General features: G+C 31.6%; 1 protein-coding gene across 1 annotated transcript in view; it reads left to right on the top strand.

Moving 5' to 3' along the window:
- The first annotated feature begins 1,209 nt into the window (after positions 1–1,209).
- LOC134716326 (receptor expression-enhancing protein 5-like) overlaps positions 1,210–14,926 on the top strand; it is a 37,196-nt gene continuing 23,479 nt past the window's right edge. Inside the window, exon 1 of the mRNA XM_063579242.1 lies at positions 1,210–1,394. Within this exon, the coding sequence (XP_063435312.1) occupies positions 1,301–1,394 (94 nt within the window). The 5' untranslated portion in view covers positions 1,210–1,300. The remainder of the gene's footprint in view (positions 1,395–14,926) is intronic.

The raw sequence follows: 14,926 nt of genomic DNA, 5'->3' as shown, positions 1-14,926 counted from the left end.
TTTGTTGTTGAAAATATATGGCTAAACTGACTGTTTTAGCTAGTGAAACCTCCAGCTTGTATGATGGTTTTTTATATTCCGTTATATATTGACAAAATATATGAGCACCCGAAACAGATATAATAGCTGAATATGCATCTCAATGTTGAAAGCCATAGGAGGCATATCTTTATTAACTTATATGTCATTCGGTATCTTTTTGTGTGTTGTATCATCTGCATTTATACCAAATCTTCTTATTCATATAATACAGTGTGTGACAACAATGTGGATATCGGCAGCAAAATTTATAAATACTAATTTATTATATTTAGTCTTGGTTCTTTCCCATAAACTTCATGAGAAAAGGACGAGACACTCTTTGGTAAAATCCTGGCTCACCAATCCATTAGTCGGACATCTATATGAAGTTCTGAGCAGAAGCTCCGACCTAACTATAGAAGACGCCTCAGGTGCGGGAGTTTCTCGCTACATTGAAGACCCATTGGTGGCCTTCGGGTGTTGTCTGATCTATAGTCGGGTTGTTGTCGCTTTGACACATTTCTCATTTCATTTCTCAATTTTATTAGAATCATTATATTCTCCATACGCGGCCGGTGAAGCTGTTGTATTACTGCTAAGGTAATCAAAATTTCAATTTGGCATCGATTTTGGTACCAAGAATTAGATGACCGCTGTAGTCAAATTAGGTTTCTATAAAAAAAATAAGACGATGTGATATGGTTGTCAATGAAACAAAACTGCACCAAAAACCACAGTGACATAGAGGTTAACAACCAGTTTGGAAATTTCTTGAGGCTGCATCTACGGTTTTCTTTCCATGCATGTGGACAGTTGACCTCTTTTTGACATTATTTCGTAGATGGGAGCAGAATATGATAGTAAACGGGTGGCGGCTCTCTTGAAGTACGTCTGTATATTTGAATGACGTTTTGAAGGGTAAAACAAACATTTTTTTTTTCTCAGGGTCCAAAACAAATTAATTTTTTTCCACCAAAAACTGGAAACAAACTTTTTTTTCAAAAAAAAACCATATAGCCTGATTGTGTTCAGTTTTGTGTAAGTATAGATAGCTTGTTCCAAGATACTGTATACTAGTACCCAGAAGCAAAAGCAGAGTTATTTTCAGAGTGAACATGTCTCGACGTACCGTGTTTGTGAACTGTTCTTTGAATCAATAGAACATTTGATCTACGGTTACCGAATTGTGTTCACTGTGATAGCTAACAGCGACAAGTGTGACATTATAATTATATATAAGAGAAAGCATTATTTTGTTATTAAAGTTTAAATCTACAAGATGTCGGCGACTGAAAGAGGGGATGCCTTTAAATCGGTTATATCGACACTAAAGCACACATTTTCATCCAAAGAAAGAATTGATAATTGTAAAGGTAACTAAGTTTTTATAACTATTTCACCGTTCTTAAATACACAAGTTTCAAGCATACGGGTGAGGACCGAGTTAATATTGCTATATTATTATTAATTGGTTCATATAACAGTATGTGCGTACGTCCGTCTGTCAGAATCATATTCCTTATTAATCAAACTCTCAGTTTTACAATAAGGTTCAATTTTTTTGGTCATGTCTACTGTCCAGAATCTTATGACACTTGTTAATTATGATGTGAACTTTTGAAATAAGTGGTGGTGACCAATATCTCGGGATTCGCTGAGCATTGAATAATGATAGTGCACGATTGGCATAGTGTTGAATGGACACGTATTCTTGTTTTTTAGCGTATTTTACGATACTTTATCCATAATATGATATTTGCAGAGACATAGTATAGTATAAGTCTCTGATATATGCATGGCACTGATTCCCGAATGAAGACTTTATTTAATGACTTAAATTAATTCTTGGTAAACATGTTTGATGCATATCATTCAGGAGGGCCTGGTGGGGATTACAGACTAGAAAAGAAATTATCACCCAAAACAAAAAAAAGACAATGAATAGAGAAAATAATTAGCGACGACATCATCAACATTCATGAAGGTTCAGTCGGAAAATTACAGTTTTTTCATATATTTGACTGATAAATGATATTTTAATTTGTGTTTAATTATTTTTTTACAGTTAACCGGTTTAGATACACTATACAAATCCTTGGTTTAAGTTTAAATCCTTGGTTTAAGTTTTTCAGCCATTAATAAATTTGTCACACCTTTATAAAATTACACTTAATATTTCACATCAATATTAACTCTGTTAAACCGTCATATAATTTTATTAAACTGTTGTGGAAGTTTTTTCAAGATAAAATTTCTGAAGCTGATTTTTTTTCCCCCGTACATTTTATAATTTTGAAGTTTTTGTTTTTTTTGGGGGGGGGGGGGGGGGGATATACTTATTACGTGTTTTTGAGTGTTTCCTTCACAGTCCTTTTCGATTTTTTGTGTGTGAAACCCATGTTCAATCCTGTGTTGTGAGCAAAAGTACCCATTCAAGCGTTTCATTGACACTGATCGGAAACCAGCAAAAGGCCACAGACCACAATTAATTCCTCTATCAGTTCTTTATAACCTTTTGCATCATTAAAAAAATTGCACCATGCACTTTTGTCAAATTTTTTGTGTGTGTAATGTATTGTCCTAGTCCAAATATATATCCAAAATTCAGAAAGATTGAAGCAATCACTTTTACAAATTTAGCCAATACACATCCATACCCCTATTGACAAGTCAAGAGATGTTCCGAAAACTGTAAATATCACCTTTTTGCACTTGACCTAATCACTCATTCCATATCAAAATCAGTTAAAATACAACATCCAAAAATTTATTTGACCTCTCTTCTTTCATTTCCACCCAAAAAGATTTAAGGAATGAGTGAGGAAAGGAAAGAAAAAAAATTAAGGAAAAATACACTCTAATTAAAAGGAACTATATTCGTGGACAACGAAAAGCGGGGTCATTAATTGTGGTCTTGGGCCTATTAGGGGCCTAAAACTTGACCAATTCTAATAAAACTTGGCATGATTCAAGCTTAGTATATTATAAAACAGGTTACAAAGTTTCAAAGCCATATGATACCAAATAAAAAAAATGTGGCATTTTTTATATCTGAACTTTGGGTGCTGAATTGTGGCGTTGAATTAGAACAATTAAAACTATCAAATTTGAGCTTCTAAAAACCAAAAGATACCAAAACTAACACTTTTTAATGTCTATATGTATAAGTTAACATCTATTTAAAGCAACAGAAAGCATACTTCATGTATCAGACTTATGAAAAATGGCCAGAAGTTAATTTTATATGAGCCTGTGCCAAAAAATAGAGGTTTTCAATTAGGGTGAGGCCTTATATCAAATGTAATATTTTTCACTTACCACAATTTTCTGAAGTTGTTAAGTTATCAAACAAACTTTAACAGGTTATAAATGTACTTTTAATGGAAATATAAGTTTCAAATAGCATAACACATGTGGATAAAATGGTCTTTAGCAATGTTATGCTTAAAAAAACAGATTGCCAGTTTAGGCCGTTCCCCACATTTGCATATTTAAAAGCCTATAAATGATATGGGAGATGGAGATATACTTCTTTTTGCTAAAATCTGTGCTCAGATATGATAAAACATGGAGCCTGGATGTAACAAGACTGTCACTTTCAACTATATATGCAGACAGTATGGTCTGATGCAAAGTTTATTAACTTTACTGTTTAAAAACTGAATGAAATTTCAGCCTCAAAAGGCCAACATTTAAACCACTAGCTATCCAACAGAAGAAAGTAAAGGTAGTCTGTGAAACAGAAATGGTTAAGCAACCAGTAATAAGTGTTTTTGATGTAGATTCAGTGCAATCTGTTTTGGAATACAACTTTTAAGTGCATAGAACTTCACATTTCACCTGCTGCGTATACTGACCGTTAGACTTAGACTATTAAAACAGCACATTTTGCACTCTTTTTATGTTTTTATCTACTTTTTTTTTGCGTTCAGAGTTCACAAATAAGTTAAACAACTGAAATAAATACCACAAACACAAATAGATATCAGAAAAAAAGTGTCAGAGAGAAATTAAGCATGCTGTTTTTGAAAAAATAGTGAAATAAGTGAAAAAGCTACATTTTAGGCTTTTAACCTGAAAAGTGACTTTTTCACAAAATTTCTATCAAATGAAAGTGAAAATCATTTATTCTCATATAGTTTGACAAATCAATACCAATAGATCATTCAGAAAAGATGCCAAAGTAAAAATTCAAAATTTGCTGAAATGCACCTCTTAGGCCACAGACCACAATTAATTCCTCTATCAGTTCTTTATAACCTTTTGCATCATTAAAAAAATTGCACCATGCACTTTTGTCAAATTTTTTGTGTGTGTAATGTATTGTCCTAGTCCAAATATATATCCAAAATTCAGAAAGATTGAAGCAATCACTTTTACAAATTTAGCCAATACACATCCATACCCCTATTGACAAGTCAAGAGATGTTCCGAAAACTGTAAATATCACCTTTTTGCACTTGACCTAATCACTCATTCCATATCAAAATCAGTTAAAATACAACATCCAAAAATTTATTTGACCTCTCTTCTTTCATTTCCACCCAAAAAGATTTAAGGAATGAGTGAGGAAAGGAAAGAAAAAAAATTAAGGAAAAATACACTCTAATTAAAAGGAACTATATTCGTGGACAACGAAAAGCGGGGTCATTAATTGTGGTCTTGGGCCTATTAGGGGCCTAAAACTTGACCAATTCTAATAAAACTTGGCATGATTCAAGCTTAGTATATTATAAAACAGGTTACAAAGTTTCAAAGCCATATGATACCAAATAAAAAAAATGTGGCATTTTTTATATCTGAACTTTGGGTGCTGAATTGTGGCGTTGAATTAGAACAATTAAAACTATCAAATTTGAGCTTCTAAAAACCAAAAGATACCAAAACTAACACTTTTTAATGTCTATATGTATAAGTTAACATCTATTTAAAGCAACAGAAAGCATACTTCATGTATCAGACTTATGAAAAATGGCCAGAAGTTAATTTTATATGAGCCTGTGCCAAAAAATAGAGGTTTTCAATTAGGGTGAGGCCTTATATCAAATGTAATATTTTTCACTTACCACAATTTTCTGAAGTTGTTAAGTTATCAAACAAACTTTAACAGGTTATAAATGTACTTTTAATGGAAATATAAGTTTCAAATAGCATAACACATGTGGATAAAATGGTCTTTAGCAATGTTATGCTTAAAAAAACAGATTGCCAGTTTAGGCCGTTCCCCACATTTGCATATTTAAAAGCCTATAAATGATATGGGAGATGGAGATATACTTCTTTTTGCTAAAATCTGTGCTCAGATATGATAAAACATGGAGCCTGGATGTAACAAGACTGTCACTTTCAACTATATATGCAGACAGTATGGTCTGATGCAAAGTTTATTAACTTTACTGTTTAAAAACTGAATGAAATTTCAGCCTCAAAAGGCCAACATTTAAACCACTAGCTATCCAACAGAAGAAAGTAAAGGTAGTCTGTGAAACAGAAATGGTTAAGCAACCAGTAATAAGTGTTTTTGATGTAGATTCAGTGCAATCTGTTTTGGAATACAACTTTTAAGTGCATAGAACTTCACATTTCACCTGCTGCGTATACTGACCGTTAGACTTAGACTATTAAAACAGCACATTTTGCACTCTTTTTATGTTTTTATCTACTTTTTTTTTGCGTTCAGAGTTCACAAATAAGTTAAACAACTGAAATAAATACCACAAACACAAATAGATATCAGAAAAAAAGTGTCAGAGAGAAATTAAGCATGCTGTTTTTGAAAAAATAGTGAAATAAGTGAAAAAGCTACATTTTAGGCTTTTAACCTGAAAAGTGACTTTTTCACAAAATTTCTATCAAATGAAAGTGAAAATCATTTATTCTCATATAGTTTGACAAATCAATACCAATAGATCATTCAGAAAAGATGCCAAAGTAAAAATTCAAAATTTGCTGAAATGCACCTCTTAGGCCACAGACCACAATTAATTCCTCTATCAGTTCTTTATAACCTTTTGCATCATTAAAAAAATTGCACCATGCACTTTTGTCAAATTTTTTGTGTGTGTAATGTATTGTCCTAGTCCAAATATATATCCAAAATTCAGAAAGATTGAAGCAATCACTTTTACAAATTTAGCCAATACACATCCATACCCCTATTGACAAGTCAAGAGATGTTCCGAAAACTGTAAATATCACCTTTTTGCACTTGACCTAATCACTCATTCCATATCAAAATCAGTTAAAATACAACATCCAAAAATTTATTTGACCTCTCTTCTTTCATTTCCACCCAAAAAGATTTAAGGAATGAGTGAGGAAAGGAAAGAAAAAAAATTAAGGAAAAATACACTCTAATTAAAAGGAACTATATTCGTGGACAACGAAAAGCGGGGTCATTAATTGTGGTCTTGGGCCTATTAGGGGCCTAAAACTTGACCAATTCTAATAAAACTTGGCATGATTCAAGCTTAGTATATTATAAAACAGGTTACAAAGTTTCAAAGCCATATGATACCAAATAAAAAAAATGTGGCATTTTTTATATCTGAACTTTGGGTGCTGAATTGTGGCGTTGAATTAGAACAATTAAAACTATCAAATTTGAGCTTCTAAAAACCAAAAGATACCAAAACTAACACTTTTTAATGTCTATATGTATAAGTTAACATCTATTTAAAGCAACAGAAAGCATACTTCATGTATCAGACTTATGAAAAATGGCCAGAAGTTAATTTTATATGAGCCTGTGCCAAAAAATAGAGGTTTTCAATTAGGGTGAGGCCTTATATCAAATGTAATATTTTTCACTTACCACAATTTTCTGAAGTTGTTAAGTTATCAAACAAACTTTAACAGGTTATAAATGTACTTTTAATGGAAATATAAGTTTCAAATAGCATAACACATGTGGATAAAATGGTCTTTAGCAATGTTATGCTTAAAAAAACAGATTGCCAGTTTAGGCCGTTCCCCACATTTGCATATTTAAAAGCCTATAAATGATATGGGAGATGGAGATATACTTCTTTTTGCTAAAATCTGTGCTCAGATATGATAAAACATGGAGCCTGGATGTAACAAGACTGTCACTTTCAACTATATATGCAGACAGTATGGTCTGATGCAAAGTTTATTAACTTTACTGTTTAAAAACTGAATGAAATTTCAGCCTCAAAAGGCCAACATTTAAACCACTAGCTATCCAACAGAAGAAAGTAAAGGTAGTCTGTGAAACAGAAATGGTTAAGCAACCAGTAATAAGTGTTTTTGATGTAGATTCAGTGCAATCTGTTTTGGAATACAACTTTTAAGTGCATAGAACTTCACATTTCACCTGCTGCGTATACTGACCGTTAGACTTAGACTATTAAAACAGCACATTTTGCACTCTTTTTATGTTTTTATCTACTTTTTTTTTGCGTTCAGAGTTCACAAATAAGTTAAACAACTGAAATAAATACCACAAACACAAATAGATATCAGAAAAAAAGTGTCAGAGAGAAATTAAGCATGCTGTTTTTGAAAAAATAGTGAAATAAGTGAAAAAGCTACATTTTAGGCTTTTAACCTGAAAAGTGACTTTTTCACAAAATTTCTATCAAATGAAAGTGAAAATCATTTATTCTCATATAGTTTGACAAATCAATACCAATAGATCATTCAGAAAAGATGCCAAAGTAAAAATTCAAAATTTGCTGAAATGCACCTCTTAGGCCACAGACCACAATTAATTCCTCTATCAGTTCTTTATAACCTTTTGCATCATTAAAAAAATTGCACCATGCACTTTTGTCAAATTTTTTGTGTGTGTAATGTATTGTCCTAGTCCAAATATATATCCAAAATTCAGAAAGATTGAAGCAATCACTTTTACAAATTTAGCCAATACACATCCATACCCCTATTGACAAGTCAAGAGATGTTCCGAAAACTGTAAATATCACCTTTTTGCACTTGACCTAATCACTCATTCCATATCAAAATCAGTTAAAATACAACATCCAAAAATTTATTTGACCTCTCTTCTTTCATTTCCACCCAAAAAGATTTAAGGAATGAGTGAGGAAAGGAAAGAAAAAAAATTAAGGAAAAATACACTCTAATTAAAAGGAACTATATTCGTGGACAACGAAAAGCGGGGTCATTAATTGTGGTCTTGGGCCTATTAGGGGCCTAAAACTTGACCAATTCTAATAAAACTTGGCATGATTCAAGCTTAGTATATTATAAAACAGGTTACAAAGTTTCAAAGCCATATGATACCAAATAAAAAAAATGTGGCATTTTTTATATCTGAACTTTGGGTGCTGAATTGTGGCGTTGAATTAGAACAATTAAAACTATCAAATTTGAGCTTCTAAAAACCAAAAGATACCAAAACTAACACTTTTTAATGTCTATATGTATAAGTTAACATCTATTTAAAGCAACAGAAAGCATACTTCATGTATCAGACTTATGAAAAATGGCCAGAAGTTAATTTTATATGAGCCTGTGCCAAAAAATAGAGGTTTTCAATTAGGGTGAGGCCTTATATCAAATGTAATATTTTTCACTTACCACAATTTTCTGAAGTTGTTAAGTTATCAAACAAACTTTAACAGGTTATAAATGTACTTTTAATGGAAATATAAGTTTCAAATAGCATAACACATGTGGATAAAATGGTCTTTAGCAATGTTATGCTTAAAAAAACAGATTGCCAGTTTAGGCCGTTCCCCACATTTGCATATTTAAAAGCCTATAAATGATATGGGAGATGGAGATATACTTCTTTTTGCTAAAATCTGTGCTCAGATATGATAAAACATGGAGCCTGGATGTAACAAGACTGTCACTTTCAACTATATATGCAGACAGTATGGTCTGATGCAAAGTTTATTAACTTTACTGTTTAAAAACTGAATGAAATTTCAGCCTCAAAAGGCCAACATTTAAACCACTAGCTATCCAACAGAAGAAAGTAAAGGTAGTCTGTGAAACAGAAATGGTTAAGCAACCAGTAATAAGTGTTTTTGATGTAGATTCAGTGCAATCTGTTTTGGAATACAACTTTTAAGTGCATAGAACTTCACATTTCACCTGCTGCGTATACTGACCGTTAGACTTAGACTATTAAAACAGCACATTTTGCACTCTTTTTATGTTTTTATCTACTTTTTTTTTGCGTTCAGAGTTCACAAATAAGTTAAACAACTGAAATAAATACCACAAACACAAATAGATATCAGAAAAAAAGTGTCAGAGAGAAATTAAGCATGCTGTTTTTGAAAAAATAGTGAAATAAGTGAAAAAGCTACATTTTAGGCTTTTAACCTGAAAAGTGACTTTTTCACAAAATTTCTATCAAATGAAAGTGAAAATCATTTATTCTCATATAGTTTGACAAATCAATACCAATAGATCATTCAGAAAAGATGCCAAAGTAAAAATTCAAAATTTGCTGAAATGCACCTCTTAGGCCACAGACCACAATTAATTCCTCTATCAGTTCTTTATAACCTTTTGCATCATTAAAAAAATTGCACCATGCACTTTTGTCAAATTTTTTGTGTGTGTAATGTATTGTCCTAGTCCAAATATATATCCAAAATTCAGAAAGATTGAAGCAATCACTTTTACAAATTTAGCCAATACACATCCATACCCCTATTGACAAGTCAAGAGATGTTCCGAAAACTGTAAATATCACCTTTTTGCACTTGACCTAATCACTCATTCCATATCAAAATCAGTTAAAATACAACATCCAAAAATTTATTTGACCTCTCTTCTTTCATTTCCACCCAAAAAGATTTAAGGAATGAGTGAGGAAAGGAAAGAAAAAAAATTAAGGAAAAATACACTCTAATTAAAAGGAACTATATTCGTGGACAACGAAAAGCGGGGTCATTAATTGTGGTCTTGGGCCTATTAGGGGCCTAAAACTTGACCAATTCTAATAAAACTTGGCATGATTCAAGCTTAGTATATTATAAAACAGGTTACAAAGTTTCAAAGCCATATGATACCAAATAAAAAAAATGTGGCATTTTTTATATCTGAACTTTGGGTGCTGAATTGTGGCGTTGAATTAGAACAATTAAAACTATCAAATTTGAGCTTCTAAAAACCAAAAGATACCAAAACTAACACTTTTTAATGTCTATATGTATAAGTTAACATCTATTTAAAGCAACAGAAAGCATACTTCATGTATCAGACTTATGAAAAATGGCCAGAAGTTAATTTTATATGAGCCTGTGCCAAAAAATAGAGGTTTTCAATTAGGGTGAGGCCTTATATCAAATGTAATATTTTTCACTTACCACAATTTTCTGAAGTTGTTAAGTTATCAAACAAACTTTAACAGGTTATAAATGTACTTTTAATGGAAATATAAGTTTCAAATAGCATAACACATGTGGATAAAATGGTCTTTAGCAATGTTATGCTTAAAAAAACAGATTGCCAGTTTAGGCCGTTCCCCACATTTGCATATTTAAAAGCCTATAAATGATATGGGAGATGGAGATATACTTCTTTTTGCTAAAATCTGTGCTCAGATATGATAAAACATGGAGCCTGGATGTAACAAGACTGTCACTTTCAACTATATATGCAGACAGTATGGTCTGATGCAAAGTTTATTAACTTTACTGTTTAAAAACTGAATGAAATTTCAGCCTCAAAAGGCCAACATTTAAACCACTAGCTATCCAACAGAAGAAAGTAAAGGTAGTCTGTGAAACAGAAATGGTTAAGCAACCAGTAATAAGTGTTTTTGATGTAGATTCAGTGCAATCTGTTTTGGAATACAACTTTTAAGTGCATAGAACTTCACATTTCACCTGCTGCGTATACTGACCGTTAGACTTAGACTATTAAAACAGCACATTTTGCACTCTTTTTATGTTTTTATCTACTTTTTTTTTGCGTTCAGAGTTCACAAATAAGTTAAACAACTGAAATAAATACCACAAACACAAATAGATATCAGAAAAAAAGTGTCAGAGAGAAATTAAGCATGCTGTTTTTGAAAAAATAGTGAAATAAGTGAAAAAGCTACATTTTAGGCTTTTAACCTGAAAAGTGACTTTTTCACAAAATTTCTATCAAATGAAAGTGAAAATCATTTATTCTCATATAGTTTGACAAATCAATACCAATAGATCATTCAGAAAAGATGCCAAAGTAAAAATTCAAAATTTGCTGAAATGCACCTCTTAGGCCACAGACCACAATTAATTCCTCTATCAGTTCTTTATAACCTTTTGCATCATTAAAAAAATTGCACCATGCACTTTTGTCAAATTTTTTGTGTGTGTAATGTATTGTCCTAGTCCAAATATATATCCAAAATTCAGAAAGATTGAAGCAATCACTTTTACAAATTTAGCCAATACACATCCATACCCCTATTGACAAGTCAAGAGATGTTCCGAAAACTGTAAATATCACCTTTTTGCACTTGACCTAATCACTCATTCCATATCAAAATCAGTTAAAATACAACATCCAAAAATTTATTTGACCTCTCTTCTTTCATTTCCACCCAAAAAGATTTAAGGAATGAGTGAGGAAAGGAAAGAAAAAAAATTAAGGAAAAATACACTCTAATTAAAAGGAACTATATTCGTGGACAACGAAAAGCGGGGTCATTAATTGTGGTCTTGGGCCTATTAGGGGCCTAAAACTTGACCAATTCTAATAAAACTTGGCATGATTCAAGCTTAGTATATTATAAAACAGGTTACAAAGTTTCAAAGCCATATGATACCAAATAAAAAAAATGTGGCATTTTTTATATCTGAACTTTGGGTGCTGAATTGTGGCGTTGAATTAGAACAATTAAAACTATCAAATTTGAGCTTCTAAAAACCAAAAGATACCAAAACTAACACTTTTTAATGTCTATATGTATAAGTTAACATCTATTTAAAGCAACAGAAAGCATACTTCATGTATCAGACTTATGAAAAATGGCCAGAAGTTAATTTTATATGAGCCTGTGCCAAAAAATAGAGGTTTTCAATTAGGGTGAGGCCTTATATCAAATGTAATATTTTTCACTTACCACAATTTTCTGAAGTTGTTAAGTTATCAAACAAACTTTAACAGGTTATAAATGTACTTTTAATGGAAATATAAGTTTCAAATAGCATAACACATGTGGATAAAATGGTCTTTAGCAATGTTATGCTTAAAAAAACAGATTGCCAGTTTAGGCCGTTCCCCACATTTGCATATTTAAAAGCCTATAAATGATATGGGAGATGGAGATATACTTCTTTTTGCTAAAATCTGTGCTCAGATATGATAAAACATGGAGCCTGGATGTAACAAGACTGTCACTTTCAACTATATATGCAGACAGTATGGTCTGATGCAAAGTTTATTAACTTTACTGTTTAAAAACTGAATGAAATTTCAGCCTCAAAAGGCCAACATTTAAACCACTAGCTATCCAACAGAAGAAAGTAAAGGTAGTCTGTGAAACAGAAATGGTTAAGCAACCAGTAATAAGTGTTTTTGATGTAGATTCAGTGCAATCTGTTTTGGAATACAACTTTTAAGTGCATAGAACTTCACATTTCACCTGCTGCGTATACTGACCGTTAGACTTAGACTATTAAAACAGCACATTTTGCACTCTTTTTATGTTTTTATCTACTTTTTTTTTGCGTTCAGAGTTCACAAATAAGTTAAACAACTGAAATAAATACCACAAACACAAATAGATATCAGAAAAAAAGTGTCAGAGAGAAATTAAGCATGCTGTTTTTGAAAAAATAGTGAAATAAGTGAAAAAGCTACATTTTAGGCTTTTAACCTGAAAAGTGACTTTTTCACAAAATTTCTATCAAATGAAAGTGAAAATCATTTATTCTCATATAGTTTGACAAATCAATACCAATAGATCATTCAGAAAAGATGCCAAAGTAAAAATTCAAAATTTGCTGAAATGCACCTCTTAGGCCACAGACCACAATTAATTCCTCTATCAGTTCTTTATAACCTTTTGCATCATTAAAAAAATTGCACCATGCACTTTTGTCAAATTTTTTGTGTGTGTAATGTATTGTCCTAGTCCAAATATATATCCAAAATTCAGAAAGATTGAAGCAATCACTTTTACAAATTTAGCCAATACACATCCATACCCCTATTGACAAGTCAAGAGATGTTCCGAAAACTGTAAATATCACCTTTTTGCACTTGACCTAATCACTCATTCCATATCAAAATCAGTTAAAATACAACATCCAAAAATTTATTTGACCTCTCTTCTTTCATTTCCACCCAAAAAGATTTAAGGAATGAGTGAGGAAAGGAAAGAAAAAAAATTAAGGAAAAATACACTCTAATTAAAAGGAACTATATTCGTGGACAACGAAAAGCGGGGTCATTAATTGTGGTCTTGGGCCTATTAGGGGCCTAAAACTTGACCAATTCTAATAAAACTTGGCATGATTCAAGCTTAGTATATTATAAAACAGGTTACAAAGTTTCAAAGCCATATGATACCAAATAAAAAAAATGTGGCATTTTTTATATCTGAACTTTGGGTGCTGAATTGTGGCGTTGAATTAGAACAATTAAAACTATCAAATTTGAGCTTCTAAAAACCAAAAGATACCAAAACTAACACTTTTTAATGTCTATATGTATAAGTTAACATCTATTTAAAGCAACAGAAAGCATACTTCATGTATCAGACTTATGAAAAATGGCCAGAAGTTAATTTTATATGAGCCTGTGCCAAAAAATAGAGGTTTTCAATTAGGGTGAGGCCTTATATCAAATGTAATATTTTTCACTTACCACAATTTTCTGAAGTTGTTAAGTTATCAAACAAACTTTAACAGGTTATAAATGTACTTTTAATGGAAATATAAGTTTCAAATAGCATAACACATGTGGATAAAATGGTCTTTAGCAATGTTATGCTTAAAAAAACAGATTGCCAGTTTAGGCCGTTCCCCACATTTGCATATTTAAAAGCCTATAAATGATATGGGAGATGGAGATATACTTCTTTTTGCTAAAATCTGTGCTCAGATATGATAAAACATGGAGCCTGGATGTAACAAGACTGTCACTTTCAACTATATATGCAGACAGTATGGTCTGATGCAAAGTTTATTAACTTTACTGTTTAAAAACTGAATGAAATTTCAGCCTCAAAAGGCCAACATTTAAACCACTAGCTATCCAACAGAAGAAAGTAAAGGTAGTCTGTGAAACAGAAATGGTTAAGCAACCAGTAATAAGTGTTTTTGATGTAGATTCAGTGCAATCTGTTTTGGAATACAACTTTTAAGTGCATAGAACTTCACATTTCACCTGCTGCGTATACTGACCGTTAGACTTAGACTATTAAAACAGCACATTTTGCACTCTTTTTATGTTTTTATCTACTTTTTTTTTGCGTTCAGAGTTCACAAATAAGTTAAACAACTGAAATAAATACCACAAACACAAATAGATATCAGAAAAAAAGTGTCAGAGAGAAATTAAGCATGCTGTTTTTGAAAAAATAGTGAAATAAGTGAAAAAGCTACATTTTAGGCTTTTAACCTGAAAAGTGACTTTTTCACAAAATTTCTATCAAATGAAAGTGAAAATCATTTATTCTCATATAGTTTGACAAATCAATACCAATAGATCATTCAGAAAAGATGCCAAAGTAAAAATTCAAAATTTGCTGAAATGCACCTCTTAGGCCACAGACCACAATTAATTCCTCTATCAGTTCTTTATAACCTTTTGCATCATTAAAAAAAATTGCACCATGCACTTTTGTCAAATTTTTTGTGTGTGTAATGTATTGTCCTAGTCCAAATATATATCCAAAATTCAGAAGATTGAAGCAATCACTTTTACAAATTTAGCCAATACACATCCATACCCCTATTGACAA

The sequence above is a fragment of the Mytilus trossulus genome, chromosome 4, assembly GCF_036588685.1.
Source record: "Mytilus trossulus isolate FHL-02 chromosome 4, PNRI_Mtr1.1.1.hap1, whole genome shotgun sequence".
NCBI lineage: Eukaryota > Metazoa > Mollusca > Bivalvia > Mytilida > Mytilidae > Mytilus > Mytilus trossulus.
This window is presented reverse-complemented; position numbering and strand designations above follow the sequence as displayed.